Source organism: Castanea sativa, chromosome 10, assembly GCF_040712315.1.
Source record: "Castanea sativa cultivar Marrone di Chiusa Pesio chromosome 10, ASM4071231v1".
NCBI classification, from domain to species: domain Eukaryota; kingdom Viridiplantae; phylum Streptophyta; class Magnoliopsida; order Fagales; family Fagaceae; genus Castanea; species Castanea sativa.
In genome coordinates, this window is record NC_134022.1 from 1,343,920 (window position 1) to 1,364,083 (window position 20,164).

Here is a 20,164-nt window from a genome sequence, read left to right on the forward strand (position 1 = left end):
ACTCTTGTCAAATGTAGCAAAAAGCCTTTTAGCTCAACTAGTTGACACCTTTAGATGCTTTTAATGGAGATATCCATAGTTCAAATTCTCTTTTCCTCAAACTATTGAATTCTTATATAAAAAACACTCATTTCAATAATTATTAAAACAACCAAATATAATCACGTTTACAAAACTAAAAATGATTTTTAAGAGTTTTGTAATTTAGTGATAAATTCTTCTCCTTTTTTATTAGGAAAATTATGATCTAAACTCCTTTTTAATCATTATATATATGTGTGTGTGTGTGTGTGTGTGTGTGTGTGTGTGTGTATTGTGTTGATACTTGGGAACATAAGCTAATTCTCTTTATTTGCAGCTTTTGTTTTTATTTTAAGTTCTGGACTTTTTAATTTTTAAATTTTGAGAAAATATGGTTGGATTTAATTTCAAGAATCAGGATATAATAAAATAATACATTAGATAGGAATCAATGTGTTTAACCGAATAGGTTTCTTAAACATTTTTTTTATACTATATCCACGGTTCAATGTTTAACACCAGAAAATTTCATTAACCAGATGTGATTTTAACCATATTTTAACCAAATGTGATTTTTAAAGTTGAAACCAAACGTATTTAACAAGCCGATTTTTAATGTTTTCATAACAATGCCTGTTGTAGTTTTAGTTTATAAAAAACGCGGAACCTCTGTACCGTTGGAAACATAATGTTGGACGGGAGTCCTATTCAATATTACATATGTATGTATGTGTATTTACTAACTAGGTTTTGAACAAATAAAGATAATGTGAACCTGAAAGAGAGAACATTTCTTGCTTCAAATTACTACCCATTGATTTCCTTTCTTATTGAATAGAAGAAATTATCTTTGCCTTGCTTTCTTAGCCATTAATCTTAAGCAGTTGATCCTTTGGTTTTCTAGAAATAGGATTTGGCTTTTGATTTGAAGTTTGAATCAATGATTAGCTTGTGCTTGAATGTCAGCATCAGCAATATCACTACCAAAGATAACAATCCCTACATTTTTTTTTTTGGTCTACCTCTCTGAATATTTAGTTTTGGAGCAATAGAGACTCGCACTTTAGCTGCTTCATTTAAAGGAGTGCACAATTAAATTTGGAATATAACACCACACCCTATTAGAATAAGGTTGAATAAGTTGACTTTTTTTCTTTTTTGTCATTGAAAGTAAAAGTAGTTTCTTTAGTACAAGTTCGCTTCACAACTTGCGGTACTTACACCTCTCGCCTATCAAAGATGACACTATATCACTGAGCTATATCCCTTGCCCCAGAGTGACTACTAATTTCTGCTTGTAGTTCCTCTCTTGTTAGTGTGCTCACTTCTATCTTCTTCAAGGCAGTAATGTCTAGTTGGCCTTTCACACTGCTGACAAATTCAACCATTTCCCTAGCTTGATGGTGCCTCTTCATTTTAATGATGAACAAAGGAATGAGAACATTGGGAAAAAGAGGGGGGGGGGGGTGGTTAGAATCCTTTTCTTGTTTTTGTTTTTTTCTTTTCTTTTTTCGACAATCAATTTTAGAATATGCTTGGAGGTTACTCTTAACCTCAATTTTCTAGTAGCAAGGTTTGACTTTGGGTTTGAAGATCGAATTAGTAATATCACTTCCAAAAACAACAATCCCTACATTCTTACTCAAGATCCAAAGCTATTCCTAACACACACACGGAAAATTCAACCATTTCCCCAACGCCCAACTTTATGGTGGCTCTTCTTTTTAATGATGACGGGAGAGAGGGAAGATTTTGGGTGGGTATCGGAGTAGGGGTAGGGAATTAATAGAGAGGGAATAAGCAATCATTTCGAAAATATGCCTCGCCAAGGGGCCTACCTCTTTACTTGATGGTCTTATGGATCCTAAACGAGCAACTCTAGCTTGGCAATAATACTCGTTGGAGCATCAGCCCACCGGACAATCTACGTCGGCAAAATTTAAAGCATAATGCTAAAATTACTCACAATTTTCTACCAAAAAAAAATATTAGAAACAAATTTATAGAATGTCGACATCACTCAAATTATTTATAATAATAAAAAAAGTCCATGAAAAATGGAGACTAAAATGTTAAAAAGGGTAAAGATTTTTGTTCGACTCCAGCATTGTAAAAGTACATGCCAACCGAGGCACGAAGTCAAATGACCCTGCCAATGGTTGTGTAGATGGAAAGGAAACATGGGAAAAGCTATTGCCAATTTGACAGCATAAGGAAATAAATAAATAAACCCAAAGAATAATGAATTTTATTATCAATAGAATAAAGTGATCATTACACAAGAAGCTGTAAGCCTGTAACACATCCTCCAAAACCGCAAACACCACAAAGACTGTAACACATCCTCCAAAACCCCAAACACCACAAGAAGCTGTAAGCATGTAACACATCCTCAAAACCAAAAACACCAACTTACAGACGAGAACAAACACCCCACAACCCAAATAAAAACAACCCCAATATCATAAGCAGACAACCGATTTATATACTACCTTGGACTAGAAATGACACTTCCGTCAGCCTTGATGCCTTGTAAAACAACACTTTTGAAGAATTAGCAAAGCAATTCTATCTTGTTGCTGCAGCAGTGACCACATTCTGAATTCACACTATTATCGAATCAGAGAGCTTCTGATTAAGCCGCAAGTACTATGACTACAATGAGAAGCACAATCCCGAATATCACCAAGAGCAAGCACGCCTGCACAGAAAAATAAAAACCTGATTAACCAAAAAAAAAAAAACATAAAATTTTGAAGGTTAACAGATGAAATCAGTGGCTCAAGAGGAGGGTAACACACTCTGACCCTCATTCTGAAATACAAGTGTAAACAAGGAGAGGACTCAATAGTCATGTGGGGGGGGGGGGGGGGAGGCATCATAAATTACCAGAGACGAATTAGATCTTTGGGTCTTTGCAGCTTTGGCAAGTTGAGACTTTCCTTGGGCAGTTGCTGCATGAGAGCCCTCAATATTGGAGCCAATATCATCTGCAAACAAAATATGCTTGACATGTGACGACATGAGCCAGACAAACAAAAATTGGTGACTTCTAGAGAATAAGTCAGATGACTTACCAATCATGGTTCCTTGCTCATGGACCAGTACAGCAAGATCTTTAAAGATCTCATTCACTTCACCAATTTGTTGCTGGATTTCTTGTATGCCTTGATCTCTTTCCTCAATTACAGCCTCGTTGAAGGCAATTTCATTGTCCAGAAGCAAGACCTCCTGTCTGCAGCACAAATCACTCAAAAATTAAAGTGGATGCAATTAATGAAACTGGTTTAACTCTATAATCAAAGTATATAAAAAAGAAATGCCCACAATATATATAACTCTTCACTTGCGCGCTGGCCTCCATGGTTGAGGTTTCAATGTTCTTCTGGCACTAAATATGGGACAAAGTTTATATCCAGCTACTTTGGATACAGTCCCTCCAAACCACCTTAAAAAGATGACGTGTCCTTCACCATGTGCAAGGCACATGACTAAGTTGACAAAATTTAACCACACTCAACCCCAGTTGACTTCAATCAATCTCTCTCTCTCTCTGTACAAGACCCACGGATCCTCTCTCTCTCTCTCTCTCTCTGTACAAGACCCACTGACCCAACTGGATCCTCTCTCTCTCTCCACAGATCAAGCCTCCCAACCCCTTCCTTGCCTCCACCATCAGCCCACCCATCCACCCTGTATCCACCACCGGCCAACCCTCCTATTTTCTCTCTCTCCCTCTCTCTTTCTCCTTCATATCCACCCACCCAACTTTAGTGTTTGGTTTAAATATCTATCTAAAGCTCAAAACTTTACAACAATATACCCATTAATCAATCTATGGGAAGATAAGAATTTTGAAATTTTTACATCAATTATTAGATCAAGTCGATCGAGTATGCTGTAATTTTTTTTAAAAATCAAGTGGAGAGAGACCAGTGGAGTGGAAAAGTGGGTGAGGTGGTGGATACAAGGTGGAAATTGGCCAGTGGTGGAAACAGTGGAGGGATTAGGAGGCTTGATTGGTGGAGAGAGGAGAGGGGGATCCGGTTGGGTGGGTGGGTCTTTTACAAAGGAGGGAGAGAGAGATTGGAGTTAACTGGGTTTAGTGTGGTTTTGTCAAGTTAGTCATGTGCCTTGTATATGATGAAGGACACATGTCATCTTTTTAAGGTTTGGAGCGACTATATCCAAACTAGTTTGGATATAAACTTTGCCCCTAAATATATTCCAATCATGTTTAGGAGAAGAAAAAAGAAGAGATTTCTTTCAATATGTTACTTCAAGACCCTTTCCTATAAAATATTGGATCCAATATGCCAAACTCCCTTTGATTTAGGCAAAGACACAGGCATCCCTTGTGTTTTCTATAACTACACTTTAATCCAAGTTTGTCATTAAATGCAAATTGACATTCTGGTCCTAGCATTTTCTACAAAATTAGGATTATCTTCATTTTGAGCAAACAAGACTGAGGGTATTGCATGCATTTCGTACTATTTCAACAATGCTATTAATAGTTTTCATCTGTGGCAGTGTGATGGAATGGATCCAGAGTGTCTGCCACATATGCACCACATGGAAGGCCTGAGGAATTTCAAGAATTATGAGGGAGGACATGTCTTTAGTTTTCATTAACTCTAAGGGAGACAGAAGTATTTTACCCCTAAAAAATATAAGTTCAAAGACATTCTTCATTAAAATGAGGAGACCAAACGGACAGCAACCTGATAATATGATCTTGACCACAATACAATATAATAGAGATCAAGGGAAATCATATATCAATCTCATTTGGTTGGGTGGAAAATGGGAAGGATTAAAAAATGGGAGTTTTTCATTGTTTGGAGGCATGGTGGCTATTGTTGTTGTATGCTTGTATGTAGATTAGCAAAGATACATGTCCATTTTACCTAAACTTGAAAAGAAACCACAATCAGCAAATTTTGGTTTGAAATTTAAAATATAACCATAAGTTCTGAAACCCAACCCACCCCCCCCCCCCCAAAAAAAAAAAAGGAATAAGTATAAAATGAAAGCGCTCAAGACTAAGAAAATAATTAATAAAAAAGAGACTCCGAAAATTGGACAACGTAGTTTTAGCAAAGACATCATTAATGCAAACAAAACTCACCTTCTGGATTCCACAAGAAGAGCACGCTGTTCTGGACTCTTATCTGAACTTACATCTATCTCACTCGCTGTGTAGCTGAATAAAGCACGGAACAAATGTAAGATAGATATTACACATGGAAAGGAAACTTCAAAATTAAACTGCATAATAGTATAATGTATTACCAACCACTAGGTGAGCTGCACAGGCAAGTCCTTTTTTTTAAATGAATGCACAGAAAGTTCTAAACAACAAGAAACTAGAGTATTCTCATTTACTGCATACTAAAAACTAGAGTATTCTCATTATTTGGTAGATCAGCTCACTTTTCAGTTTTCAAAAAGTTCCGTTTCTTGCAAGCATGTGTGAACAAAGTCACAGAAAAAGAAGGAACAAACTAATAAAGCTGCATCCTTAATTGTTAAAGACCAGCCCAATTACCTAGAAGGAAGAACTGCTTGGGGAACAAAAGGAGTGTATGCCGTTTCCCGCTCAGCTGCCAGCCGCTGAGCCTTCTGAAATTCTCTCAGCACTGCTTGAAAATCTTTTGCAAGTTTAGCATCGGCAATTTTTTTGCTGGCCTGAAATTAGATGGAAGACACACTCTTAAAAAAACAGAAGCATAAAAAAAAAAAAAAAAATTGAAGCAAAGAGGAAAAATATTGAATTTTAATAACATTTGGTTTCACTTTTAGCACCATCCAAGTGGTGCTTCTAGAGAATGGATCAATCTCCATACTAGGATTCATATCCATCACCTTAAGACTAACAAACAGTGAGCTTTAAGCTTATTCTCAACTAACCAGGTCTATGAAATTCCAAATAGCCGATGAAATATTCAGTAATTAAAACTATTGGCACGATAATTCTTGAGTAAACAATCGTAAAAAACTTAAGGGAAAGCTATAGTTGCATATTCATTTTAATTTCTTAGATGAAGGTCAAAGAGAGCTTCTACACCATTTAGGAGAAGCAGGCAGGTAGACAAACAGATGAGAGATTAAAATGATAAACTACTTACATTAACTTCAGCATGATGATCTATTTCACTAGCTTGTTTAAGTTTAGCCGACGTATCCTTCACTAATTGCCCAATATGTTGCCTTGTCTTGTGCCTGAAAGTTCAAAGAAAATCAATGAGGAGCAGCAAAGATGGAAAGTTGTCATGAAATTAATTTCTTGACAAAGATCAAAACAGAGGCAGTGACCAAATCAAAGAAATAAAGAAACAAGTCGATCACATTGAAACTGTAGCCCTTAAAGATATCATGTATAGAATTTCCAGAGCACACAACTTAAATTCCACTAATTACACACCACATCTAGCAGCCATTTCATTTGAAATTTATTCATTACAAAATTGAGGTTATAACCTGAGCAATGTGGAGTACCAGGATAACTAAACAGCATAATCTTTATAAAATAAAAAAAAAAAAACTGGCTAAAAGCAATTAGAACATGGTGTCATTATAACCCATATTGGTGGATTGGACAACCAAAAATCCCATCTACATCTAAAAAATAAGCATCATATCATATGCCCTTTATTTTTAATCCTAAGACTGCAAACAGAAATGGGCTATTCTATTTTGTTATAACCCAATCTCCAAATACCACAAAGATTAGAAAGGCCAAACAATCTAACTGTGCTTTCATGATACAACAAAGTTCTTTTCTGATAAGTAATATAAAACAAAGTATTCCCATCAACACATTACCTCAAATTTCCTTTACAACGATACAAATAAATTTAGCTCAAAATGCACCTTCTAGCTGAGTCAGTGAGTTCAAGACCCAATAATTTTTTTTAATAAAAAAAATCATCATATTCAACACTAAAGCACTAAACCAGCATTGCTTTCAAAAGCAAACATCAACTACGAATTTTGCTAAGAAATTGAACCTAATTCAACAGGTTTCAAATAGCAAGCAGGCCTTCATTTTGATCTCAATGATTCAATTCAATTCAATTCAATTCAACCAAAAAAAAATATACAACCTATACGCAAGAATTGAATTCTTCCTCCAAGCAAAATTCAATTCATAGCATTAAAGCGAGAGAAAGAGAGAGAATGGAACTGACAGCTTCTCGCGGAGCTCAGGCGTGTCCTTTGGGGTACCTAGCGTGTTGACGAGTCTCTGAAACGTGGACACGGCGGTGTTGATCTGAAAGATCCCGGAGGCAACGGCTTGGGTCGAATCTTGCTTGCCATTGACACGGTCTCGCCTCGAAGACAAGGGCCGCCCAGCCTCGAGATCCTGAAAACTCATTTTATCTATCTGTCACTCTGAGAGTTTCGTCTCGAAACCCTAACCCTAACCCTAATTTTTTTTTTTTAATATATTTATTTTCTCGAGAAAATCAAAAAAGAGAAAAGATGGAGGGTGGGGAGGGGGAGTGTTTGGTTACAGGGATCTGGAAAATCCTGGTCTAAGGGCGGAGATTGAGGAGAGAGAGAGAGAGAGAGAGAGAGAGAAAAAGGAATTCGATGGTAGAGAAAAGTATATGAATTTTGAGAGAGAGAGAGAGAGAGAGAGATAGGTACAGCTAAATGATTAGTTGTGTTGTTTGTGAGGTGGGTTTGAGCTTTCAGTTGTAGCGTGGCGGGGTTGTGGAGAAAGGAAAGGAAAGGAAAGGAAAGGAAAGAAGCTTTGTTGTTGTTGTCGATTATTCGGTCCGGGCATGTCGATGTGGACCACTTTTTCAAAAGGGATACGTGGGGCGTTGGGATAGGACACAATCATTCTGTTTCTATTTTAGGGAATCGTCTTTTGTTTTGTTTTTAATTCCCCTAATTAAATTCTAGGCTGTGTTTCGTGTGTTTTGTTGTTTCATTGTGATTTTCAAAAGGTAGGTATTCGCATCTTGATCTCTTTCTTGTTTCTATGTTTATTATGTTTTTAATGATGAAAGTAATATGGTGGGTAACGATGGTGTAACTTAGTTTAATCTCTGTTGGTTAAAATGATAATTTTTAAATCACAAGTTAAAAAAGTTAAAATTGTCCAAACTACATGTGGGTAAAGTACGATTAACCCATATTTTTTATTATATAGATAGGTGTAAGGACGCAATTCATGCCTAGGCCCAACGAGAAGGAGGGTATAGGCCCAAAGAGTCCAATGCAATAAATTTATAGAGTGCTAGGGGTGTTCGCGGTGCGGTGCGGTGTCATTTTGGGTCATTTTTAGCACCGCACTTTGCGGTGCGGTTTAGCTAAAACTATAACTGCACCGCACCTTATTTTTGTGGTCACATGTGCGGTGCGGTGCGGTATAAAGTTTAGCTAAAACCATAACCGAACCGCACCGCACCGCACCTTATTTTTGTGGTCACATATGCGATGCGGTGTATAAGATGCGGTTTGAATGACTTGAAGTTGGTATATTTTTCAAATTTTGGGCTTTTTCTACCCAGTCCAAAACTAATTTTTCCCTTTGTTTTGGTCCAAGTTTTAAACTATTGAACTAGTTTTTCTTTATTTTGGGCTGACTTTCCTAATCAAAACTTGTTAGGGTTATCAAACTTTTTTTTTTTTTTTTGAAAACTAAGATTATTAAACTATTAATAATATATTTAATATTAATATATAAAGAGGGTGCGATGCGGTGCGATTTGTGCGGTTTTCTTATTATAAAACCGCAAACCGCACTGCATTATGCGGTGCGGTGCATTATTACTTGCGGTGCGGTGTGGTTATGCCATTTTGCGGGCGGTTTTTGCGGTTTATGCAGTTTGGTGAACACCCCTATAGAGTGTGGGTCAGAAATCTTAATTCTAATGAGCTTACACAGTAACACCAATGGCTTAAGATCACGAAACAATAAGGATGAACAGGTTTATGAGATGAAACTTATCCTTGGACTCAAGCTGAGAACCAAGTACTTATATTTCTCTTCACTTAAAGATTAATTAACAATATTCAGACTACAATGTTTTTCTTTCTATCTCTCAATCCCCCCTTATCCGGGGCCTCCTTCCTTCTTATACTCCATCCCCCCTTCATCCTTGCTCTCCATGTGTAGATCCAGACTGCTAACATGGATACTTATCCCATCAGCACCTCCTTGAAGTCTTTAGGTAACAGTTGTAAGGCTGAGAATCACTGTTTAGATATCACTTCCTCATTAATGCGGCTAGAGACTTAGGTACAGAGCATTCAATGCGGTAGTAGCAGCTTTCTGTGAGATATTTCCCAACCGCCCTTGCTCTTTGTGCCCTTATGAAACATATCTTCATCCCCACAACCTTCCAAAATATCATTCTAGTCAACACGACATACCATTTGATCCTCATTGCATTTAGCCGAGGATGTATCCCTCCTCAGATTATTTACATTCGCTTCGTCCGCCATATTTGCTCTTGGGTTTGCAAGTTGGGTATCATTATTACCATCAATCCGTTCTCGACCAAGTAAGCGTCTTCGGACCAAACCTATGGCCCAAAAACGTATCTTAGGCCTTTTATCCTCACAATAGACGTTGCTATTGTATTTTGTTCATACACATTTGTGTTTAAATGCCAACTTTCACCTTAAATGTCAAAATACATATATTTTCATGTTGAAGTTGTAGGAACAACAAAACAAAAGTCATATAATTCGCCCAAATTGAATGAGACAGATGTTGAAATAGCTTCATCAATCAATATTGAAAGCATATACTCAAGATTACTTAACAGGTTTACAGTTACACTTACAAATACAGATCTCAAGGATTTAAATGCAACAACATAGAGGCCACAAAATGAAGACAAAATGCATGACTTAGGTACGAAATTATAACAGAACAAGCAAACAAATGATTCATTACCTATGAAATTATAACAGTTAAATTACATTGAGGCAGACCTATCAGTAAGGGAACACGGTGAGGGGAGGAAGTAAAGGAGGGGACTGATGCTCTGTATAGCACGAGAGAGGTGGCAAAGGATGAGGATGAGGATTCCATCTGAATGAAGAAGTGGAACTAAATAAGCCCTAAGCTGGATTAATGTGAAATGATTTGAGTTAGATTGAGATGTGAAAGAAAGCTGCAACAAGAAATAAAGAAAATGAAAAATACTACCTAACCAAGCCCTTGGCACTATGTGAGTTTGACTTAGAGCAAAGGGGGTAGGTGGACTCCAATCCGTGTTGATGAGGGTTGGGATCTTTATGAGGGTTAGGGGCAGTTTGGCGAAGAATTATGATTATGAGCAAGGAGTTTAATGGGATTGACTTAGGTCGGTGATGCAGTGTGAGGGACAGAGCATGTAGAAGACGCCGCGGATGGGTCGGTGAGGATTTCAAAGGCGCTAGATGAGATGGGGTTGAGATGACGTTGGCGTGGTGATCTGTTGTGAGGGAGAGGGCTTTGACTATGGTGAGATGGGTCGGTGAGAAAAGCTATAGCAGTGGGTGAGATGGGCCAGTGAAGATTTTAATGCCGCTGGGTTAAAGCTCTGACTGTGTGGGTGAGTTCTGATCTTGGTTAATGCAGATGGATTCGGCATGAAAAGGGCAAAGGTTCTGATGAGAGGAAGAGATGAGACACTACACAGATATGTCTGACCAAGTGGACCCATACAGTGTTCAAAATAATTACCCAATAGGTGTTCAAAGCAAAGGCAACAAATTCAACCAAGGAAACACATATAGTAGTTCAAACTAAATGAGACAGATGTTGAAATAGCTTCATCAAACAATATCGAAAGCATATACTCAAGATTACTCAACAGGTTTACAATTACACTTACACATACAGATCTTAAGGATTTAAAGGCAACAACACAGAGGCCACAAAATGAAGGCAAAATGCATGACCTAGGTACGAAATTGTAACAAAACAAGCAAACAAATGATTCACTACCTACGAAATTATAACAATTAAATTACATTGAGGCAGACCTATCAGTAAGGGAACATAGTGAGGGGAAGAAGCAGAGGAGGACACTAATGCTCTGTATAGAACAAGAGAGGTAGAGGAGGATGAGGATTCTGATTCCATCTAAATGAAGAGGTGGGACTAAATAAGCCCTAAGCTGGATTAATGTGAAGTGATCTGAGTTAGATTTAGATGTGAAAGAAAGCTGCAACAACAAATATGGAAAATGAAAAATACCTGACCAAGCCCTTGGCACTGTGTGAGTTTGATTTAGGGTCCGTTTGGATAGAACTTATTGCTGAAAACTGAAAACACTGTAGCAAAATAATTTTTAAATGTGTGAATAGTATCGTGAGACCCTTTTTTTTTTTTAATAAAGTGCTTGTGGGTCCTGTGAACAGTGCATAAATAGTAACTTTGTCTCCCGCACAGTGCTGAACAGTACCGGTTCCTGTTCATGAACAGTAACTAGTGCAGTGAAATAACGTGCATGAACAGTATCGGTTACTGTTCATGCACGTTGAAAAAAAGAAGAAGAAGGAGAAAGCACAAAAACTCAAAACACAACAATTATAATCTGGATCCAAACGGTTACTTAGAGCGGAGGGGGTGGGTGGACTCCAATCCGTGTTGGTGAGGGTTGGGATTTTTATGAGGGTTAAGGGCAGTTGAGCGAAGAATTATGATTTTGAACAAGGGGTTTAATGGGATTGACTTAGGTTGGTGATGCGGTGTGAGGGACAGAGTGTGTAGAAGACGTCGCGGATGGGTCGGTGAGGATTTTAAAGGCGCTGGGTGAGATGAGGTTGTGATGACGTTGGCGTGGTGATCCATTGTGAGGGAGGGGGCTTTGACTACAGTGAGATGGGTCGGTGAGGAGAGTTATGGCGATGGGTGAGATAGGTCAGTGAGGATTTTAATGCCGCTGGGTTAAAGCTCTGACTGTGTGGGTGAGTTCTAATCTTGGTTAATGCAGTTGGATTCGGCGCGAAGAGGGCAGAGGTTTTGATGAGAGGAAGAGATGAGACACTACACAGATATGTCTAGCCAGGTGGGCCCATACAGTGTTCAAAATAATTACCCAATTGCCACTGAGAAACGTTGTTTGTTATTTTAAAACAGTCTGGAGGTGATTTCAAAAGCATCATTTTAAAAACTGGATTTTGAACAATCCAAACAACCCTGAACACAGATACATGACCAAACGCATGTTTTTATTTTTGGACACTAGTGTTCAGTGTTTAAACATTGAACACTAATCTTTAAAATCCATGACCAAACAGGCTCTATAAAAAGTTGTTTTCATTTTTTGTTCTCAAACCCATATTTTTGGATCTTGTTTTTAAAAACTAAGAGCAAAAAAAAAAAAAAAAAAAAAAAGATAAACATACTTTTAGGTGATGAAACCCACAAAAGAACATAAAATGAAATGAAACCCATATTTTTGGATCTTGTTTTTAAAAACTGAGAACCAAAAATGGAACCAGACATATTTTTAGGTGGTGGGACTCACGGAAAATAGAAAATTGAACCAAACAAGCCCTAGTGTTTTCGAATTCATAAAATATTAAGTTCATTGAAATTTTTAGTAAGAAAACTCAAATCAAATAGGGCCACCACCAATGGTTGTTTATTTTACACCGCACAAACTCCAGATCTCTCTCTCTCTCTCCTTGGCAAGATTGATTTTTATCTCTTACTATAACCATCCATTCGTCCCTCTCACTACTCACTCTTTGTCCATCCCTTTCTCTCTCCTTATGTTCATGAGTTTGGGTTGCCGATATAGAGATTTCTGTTTTCAGTTTACTGTGTTGTTGGGTTTGGTTTTGTTGTGTTGATGGATGTGGGTCGTCGATCTTGGGATGGTTGTGGTTGCGGTGTGGCCATGTGTGGTTGTGGATGTGGGGTGTGAATCGTTGTTATTGTGGTTTGAGGCTTGGGCTATGTTAGAGGTGGGTTTGTGCCATTAATGGTTAGGGGCCTTTTCTTTTAGTTTTGCGGTGGTGTTGATGGTTGGATTGTTTCTTTTGGCTTTCAGAGGTTCTTTCTTTTGGTTGTGTGGCTGTTGGTGGTGGTGATGGGCTGGGTTTGGATTTGTTGTGATAGGTGGAATTTTTTATCGTTGGTATTGGTATTGGTGTTGGTGTGAGAGCGAATTTTTAATTGGAAAAACTAGTGCCAAACAACAATGCAAGTTGTTTTTTAAGTTGGGAAAATAGAGTTTGACAACATAAAATGAATACAAAATTTGGAAAACAAACCCAAGAGGAACCAAACAATGTCTAGAATTTTCCTGAAGAAGAAGTGATTATCTATGTCATGGAAAAAATGGTTTCTCAAAAAGACGTTCAGATTATAAGAAATCACATTTGAAAAAATGACAACAAATCAACTTCAAAGACTCATCCCATTTAGACTAGTCCATTTCCAAGCTCAATAATTTTTGACATAATGCACCAAGTGGAATAAAGTCGAATGCTTTGAAAACGTTGTAAGATCTTTTTGAAAATAGTAAAAAAAAAAAAAAAACCAAAAAATCAAAGCTGGGTAAGGCCTCCAACTAAGTGCTCAAAGTCAATACCTCAAAACTAGGACTCTATGTGTGGTAGTTACATCATTTGCTTAAATTTAACAGTCTCTTTGAATGGTAAACAATTAATATCTCAATTTTGTTCTAAACAATCCCAAAAGCTCCAAAAAATTCATTTCTTGATTTTCTTTCATAAAAATCAAGGCTTCAAGGGTATGTTTCTTCAATTCTCTCTTTAAATTATAGTTATAATATGAATGATATGCTTGTGATGGAATTGGCTTGATAAATTCTTCCTTAATTGATGCTTGGATGAAACTTTTTGCATGGGTATGTGATTATATTGTCAATTTTAATGATGGAAATCACATATATTATGCATGAGCTTTGATGTGAATTTCTCCATGCATGTTTTTCTTATTCTTACATAATGATTCACATTCTCTAATCTCTATGTTTATCATCAAGTTTCATCTCCTTTGTTTCACACATCTTAATCTACAAGGGTATTGGCTTGCATGCTTGAATTTATATGGCTTAATATGCTCATGTGTGCTTAGATTCACATGTTGGCTAATGTGTATGTTGATTTGCATAGCTAGAGCTATATGTTTTGATACGAAGGCATATAACTAGGTTTACATTTTGATTGCTTAGATTCACATGCTTGATTTATCATTATGCTTATCTCATCATTTTTAATTACAAGTTATTTAATGTCATTGTGTTAATGTCAATTTCCCTTGGATATATGTGGATTTGCATGCTATCTTCATAGATAGCATTGTGAGCTCATGATCCCACAATAAGATTACACCATTTTTAAAATAAATTTTCAAAGAAATGCTTTCCAAAATTGATTACAAAATGATTTTCAAAAACACTTTTCAAAAAGTGTTCACATCGAATGTTTGATATAAAGCTTTTGATCCAAAAGGTGACTTTGAAATATTTTTAAAGGTTTTCCCACCCAAAAAAAAAAAAAAAAAAAAAAAAAAAAAAAAACTATGAGATTTTCATTAAAACCCTCTTAAGGGTATTTTTCATTAAAAAAAAACTCATGAAATATTTACTAAAATGTAAAAACCCTGTTAAGGTATTTTCCACCTATAACTCATGAGATTTTCACCAAAAACCCTTCTATGCTATTTTTTTCCAAAAACTCGTGAGATTTTAGAAGCTTTTTCCTAAAAGAATAAAAAAATCATTTTCCAAATTAAAAAAAATTCAAAAATGAATTTTTAAATGGTGCTGGACTCATGGATTAAATCAATGAAGCCCACGGAGCACGAGATAAAATGATATGGGCTTAGACAAAGAATGACAGTTTTATATTTCAAAGAGCCTATCATATGCTACTGATTTGGGAGGAGATTAACAACCCTAGGAGTTGTTATGGTGAAAGGCATGGAGCGTTATGGAGGAAACTTTGACAGTAAAACCTCCCACAAAAAGAAAAAAAATCAAGCATTTCCTTTGGAGGGCATAAACAAACTCGTTGCCAACAATAGTAAATGTTTGATGTGGTGATATTATGGTGAATAGAGGGAAATTTATTAGATACTTCGGGAGTATACTTCTTTCCTCTCACATGGGGGTGAGCTCCAGGTGGGTGGGACCCATCCCTATGTGAGAGGGAGAGAGTATACTCCTGGAATACCAAATAATCACTCATGAATAGAGGATGTGAGAGATGTGAGCATAGCAGTGAGGTAATGACCCATGTTCAATGGAGATGCCCATAGCAATGGTGGTAGGGGAAGGAAGTAGATTTTAGCTAACATTATGCAACTTCGAACAAGTCTTTCAAAATGATCGGTCAAAGTGATAAGAATTATTTTTAGTAATCTATTGGTCCATATGGTATTGTAGGAATAAACTTAGAGTTAGTGAAGGTCAAGATTTATCCTAAGATATTGCAAAGTACTTAGAGGACTGTCTAGCAAGTTTTAGAGTAGCCGAGGACCAACAATTAGCTAGTCACACTGCCATTATCCACGAATGGACAGCTTCCCCACAAGATTTTGTGATGGAGCAATTTTAAATTTTTGCTAATTCAAAATAGGGGGCATCGATGTGGTTTTATGTGATAGCAATTTGAAAGCTCGGATTTGTGTTAAAAACACAAGAGCTGTTTAGATCCCAAATTAATAAATTACGGCTTAGTTGATTTTACTCTAACTTAGACTAAGTTTTTGTATACTAGAGAGTATACTGGTGTGTTTCGTCATTTCTATATGACTCATGTGCACATTCTTAAGGGGGAAAAATTGTAGCTCGTGCACATTCGTAGGATGAGAAAACCATAGGGGAGATGCATATACCAAGGGAAAGAAGACACTTCTTTTTTAGAAAACCTGTTTCACTTTGTTTTACTTTATGCTTGTTTTCTCGTTGTTTTATGGTGTTTTGAGTTACTTCTAGTATTTATGCTTTGATGATCTCATTGCATTGTGTTTATGTGTTGGAACACACTTGTGCCCTCGTTGGATCTTATATCCTTAATGTAAATACCTTTTGTGTTTTGCATTGGTTGTGTGTTCTTGTGCCCTTGTTGGATCTTGTATCCTTAATGCAAATACTTTGGTGTTTTGCATTAGTTGTGTGTTAGACATGAATACATCCTTATGTTATAGTGCTTTTTTGGTTGCATGTTCGGATGATCATTTGCTTTGCTATATAATCATTGTAGTCATTTCCATATGACTGTTTTGGTGTATGATCAAGTTGCTCATATGTTTCACATCATGGTTACTTAATTGCATTTTACTTGTTACATTATATTTGTCCTTTTATTACTTGCTTTACCTTAAGGGTCTAATATGTTTTGTGCAAGTGTTTCAAGTTACAGGTATACATGTTCTAAGTGCTTCACAGCTTCTAGATTTAGGTGTGAGTGAGTTTTGTCATTGTTCCCAAACTCACGTTTAAGTCTAAAGTCTGTTATAGGGTGTTTTGTCACGGAATAGCCAAATGGGAAGATTGTAAAGTTGAGATTTACAACTATGTTTTATGTTGGCTTTATCCCATGACAAAAGTGTTGTATTTGCTTTAATTTGTTCCTTGTATTTTATGGGATTTTATTGTATTGGGTTTAGTATTAAGTTGGTAAAAAATTGAGCATAATATGAAGAATCAATGGATTTCATGAGTGTCTCGCTAGAAGCTAACTCGCGAAAGAGCTACGTGAAAAGCACATGCTAGAAGCTGAAGAGTCGTGCCAACCTAGAGGATTTCACGAGTGTCTTGCGGGTAAGGCCTTCCCGCGAGATACCCGCGAAACTCTTTGCTTTGAGTTTTTTTAAATGTGACTTTCTTACCCTTTACCCATACTATATATACCCTCGTTATCCACAAATGTATGAGAGGTCATTTAGAGAGAAAAATCTTAGATAGGTTTTCAATAACACACACACACCTATCTTTTAAAGAGAGAGCTACTGATCCTTAGTGAGAAATCATCCTAGCCTCTTCTCATTCCCTCTCCCATTGTCATACCTTGAGAGGAGATTTGTGCCCTAAACATAACCCACACATTTTCAGAGTGTAGAGAGTGTTTTGAAGCTTGGGAAGCTTTGAGGATTTGCCAAAAGAAGCCGGTGAGGTTTGGCGGATGCAATCGGGTGTATTGCAGGATCCGAAAAGCTAAATAAGACACGGTTTCGAGAAGCCTTGTTGGAGTAGGAGTTTAGAGGGCTCAAGTACATTGGGTAGATTAGGCTTAGAGGGTGCTATTTGTGTATCCTAACTTATTATCTAGTGAATCGATTTACTGCTTGGAGGGCGGCGGAGAGGTTTTTCGTCGAGTTCTTCGGTTTCCTATTTGATAATACATCGACGTGTTATCTTGTGTTTGCATCTCTCTTCCCTTCTGTTTTAGCTTTCATTTTACTGCTGTGATTTGTTGAACATGGGTTAGAGTAGTTGTTTTGTTTGTTCACTCGCATTTATTCTAACTTAGACTAAGTGCGGAATAGAGTAAATGCGAGGGAACAAACAAAATAACCACTCTAAGCCATATTCAACAAATCACAGCAGTAAAATGAAAGCAAAAAGAGAAGGGAAGAGAGATGCAAATACAAGATAATACGTTGATGTGTTATCGAAGAGGAAACCGAAGAACTCGACGAAAAACTTCTCCGCCGCCCTCCAAGCAGTAAATCGATTCACTAGACAATAAGTTGGGATACACGAATAGCAAGAGACCCTCCAAGCCTAATCTACCCAATGTACCTAAGCCCTCCAAACTCCTACTCCAACAAGGCTTCTCGGAATCGTGTCTTGTTTAGCTTTCCGGATTCCGCAATACACCCAATTGCATCTGCCAAGCCTCACCGGTTTCTTTTGGCAAATCTCCAAAACTTCCCAAGCTCCAAAACACTCTCTACACTCTGAAAAGGTATGGGTTGTGTTTGCGTACAAATCTTCTTTCAAGGTATGATAATGGGAGAGGGACGGAGAGGAGGCTAGGATGATTTCTCACTAAGGATTAGTAGCTATCTCTCTAAAAGATGGGTGTGTGTGTGTTGCTGAAAACTTATCTAGGGTTTTTCTCTCTGAATAACCTCTCATACATTTGTGAGTAATGGGGGTATATATAGTATGGGTGAAGAGTAAGAAAGTTACACTTAAAAAACCTCAAGGCAGAGAGTTTTGCGGGTATTTCGCGGGAAGGCCTTACCCGCGAGACACTCGCGAAATCCTCCAGGCTGGCATGACTTTTCAGCTTCCAGCATGTGCTTCTCACGTGGCTCTTTCGCGAGTTAGTTTCTAGTGAGACACTCGTGAAATCTACTGATTCTTCATATTATGCTCGATTCTTTACCAACTTAATACTAAATCCAATACAATAAAATTCCATAAAATACAAGGAACTAATTAAAGCAAATACAACATTTTTTGTCATAAAATAAAGCCAATATAAAACATAGTTGTAAATCTCAACTTTACACGGTTGATGGGCAATGGCAACCCTTTCCCTCATACTTGAAAGTGTACATGATGCAGAGGTGATTGAAGTTGTGTCTATGTGTAGATTGGTGCAATTTGTGGCTGAAAACGAATTTCTCGAAAATAATCTTTGAGGGCGATTCACTGTCAATTATCAGCGCCCTCAATGCAGAAACAATGAACAATGCCCCAGTTGTTATATCATTAATGACACGAAAGTAAAAGGCAAGGTGAACTAGGAAGCCCATATCGATAAAATCAAGTTTCATTTTCTCAAAAAAAAAAAAAAAAAAAAAACAACAACCAACAATTTATATTTTAGATTATTATTGTGACTATTAAAAATTTAATTATATAGATCTTATAGAATAATAATTAATAATTCTTTTAGTTATATATTGTTAATTGCCAAAACTATGCATGGACAATAAAATATAAATAGCCGTTATTATTTATTATTTATTTTTTATTTGTAGATGTTACAATGTTATTTTTTAAAGGTCGTTAATTTCAATGTAACAAGCAGCAGAGGCATAAAATTTTCTTTGGGGGGCCAAATTAAAATGTGACAATTCAATTATTTGCACACCATATGTTATGTTGTTTATACTATATAGTAGTGTAAAAAATTACAAGGATTAGTTTAGTGGTTTTGAAGGCCTCGTGAGATCCATGAGGTCCTGAGTTCAAAATTTTAGGATTTCAATTTGCTTTGAATAGCCATGTTAGCCCAAAAAATAAAAGAAGTAATGCTACAAAATTGTAAACAGTTTATGGACTAACATATGTACAACTGAAAGGTCGGTCAAACCACCACAAACCTAGCTGACCCAACAATGGAAAACCCAAATCAAATCCAAACCCAAAATCATACCCATCAATACTGTGAAAACCCAACAACAACACCACCACGAAAACCTAGCCTTATCCCAAAATCAAGGATTATAAATTTTTGAACCACCACCAAAATAATGACCATCAACCCTACACCACCATTGGCAAATAAATTTGCAAACCCACACCCACCACTACCATAACATTGCCTCCACAACCCTAGTCTCAAATCCTTAGTCGCACTTCTAAAAAGCCCTTAGTTTCATAGGGTGCAAGGCCTATCTTTTGTGTTAGTAAGAGAGAGAGAGAGAGACATGTAATTGGGTGGTAGAGAGAGAGATGTGAGTAAAATAGACCTAGATATGTTTAGAGCCCCGACAATTAGGTTTTCAATTTAAATAGTGATAAAGCTACATTTTTAAGTATGTGTTTGGATGATTCTTTTGATAATGTAGGATCTAGAAAGTATTTTGCATAGGGCAAGGATTTGCTGCAAATTAAAGTTGCAGTAACTCTAGCAAAAATGTACCAGTGTTAATGCCTCAAATAAACACTTGTCAGACTTATATTTTTCCATGTCAAGGTTGAATTTTTACCGAATGGGATCTATTTGAGGCATTGATTTGTGTGCATTTTGCAAGAATTGTTGCAACTTAGTTCGCAGCAAATCCTTGCCCATTATCTAAGCTACAACAATTCCTGCAAATTGCACTTCTCAATAATTTTGCTGCAACTTAGTTTGCAGCAAATCCTTACTGTGTTAGGCATTGAAACTCACTAAAACTCATTGGAACTTGTTAGGCACCAACCAATACAATAAAAATAGTTAAATAGTAGTAGTAGCTAAAAAC

At 36.9% G+C, this 20,164-nt stretch overlaps 1 protein-coding gene across 1 annotated transcript; it reads right to left on the bottom strand.

Annotated features, from left to right (window-relative positions):
- Positions 1 to 2,247: 2,247 nt before the first annotated feature.
- Positions 2,248 to 7,796, bottom strand: LOC142613849 (syntaxin-22-like). The gene is made up of 7 exons (XM_075786361.1): positions 7,215 to 7,796; positions 6,153 to 6,246; positions 5,573 to 5,712; positions 5,153 to 5,227; positions 3,099 to 3,256; positions 2,911 to 3,011; positions 2,248 to 2,722 (listed from the first exon to the last, which is right to left on the bottom strand). The coding sequence occupies exons 1-7, from the start codon at positions 7,400 to 7,402 to the stop codon at positions 2,657 to 2,659; spliced, it is 822 nt and encodes a 273-aa protein (XP_075642476.1). The 5' UTR covers positions 7,403 to 7,796; the 3' UTR covers positions 2,248 to 2,656.
- Positions 7,797 to 20,164: the final 12,368 nt, after the last annotated feature.

Excerpts from the sequence above, each read along its gene's own strand:
- LOC142613849 (XM_075786361.1), bottom strand. The coding sequence starts at position 7,402 with ATGAGTTTTCAGGATCTCGAGGCTGGGCGGCCCTTGTCTTCGAGGCGA. Across the intron at positions 3,257-5,152 it reads CTTCTTGTGGAATCCAGAAG|ACAGGAGGTCTTGCTTCTGG; the intron begins GTGAGTTTTGTT and ends TTTGTGCTGCAG. Across the intron at positions 3,012-3,098 it reads TGAGCAAGGAACCATGATTG|ATGATATTGGCTCCAATATT; the intron begins GTAAGTCATCTG and ends TTTTGTTTGCAG.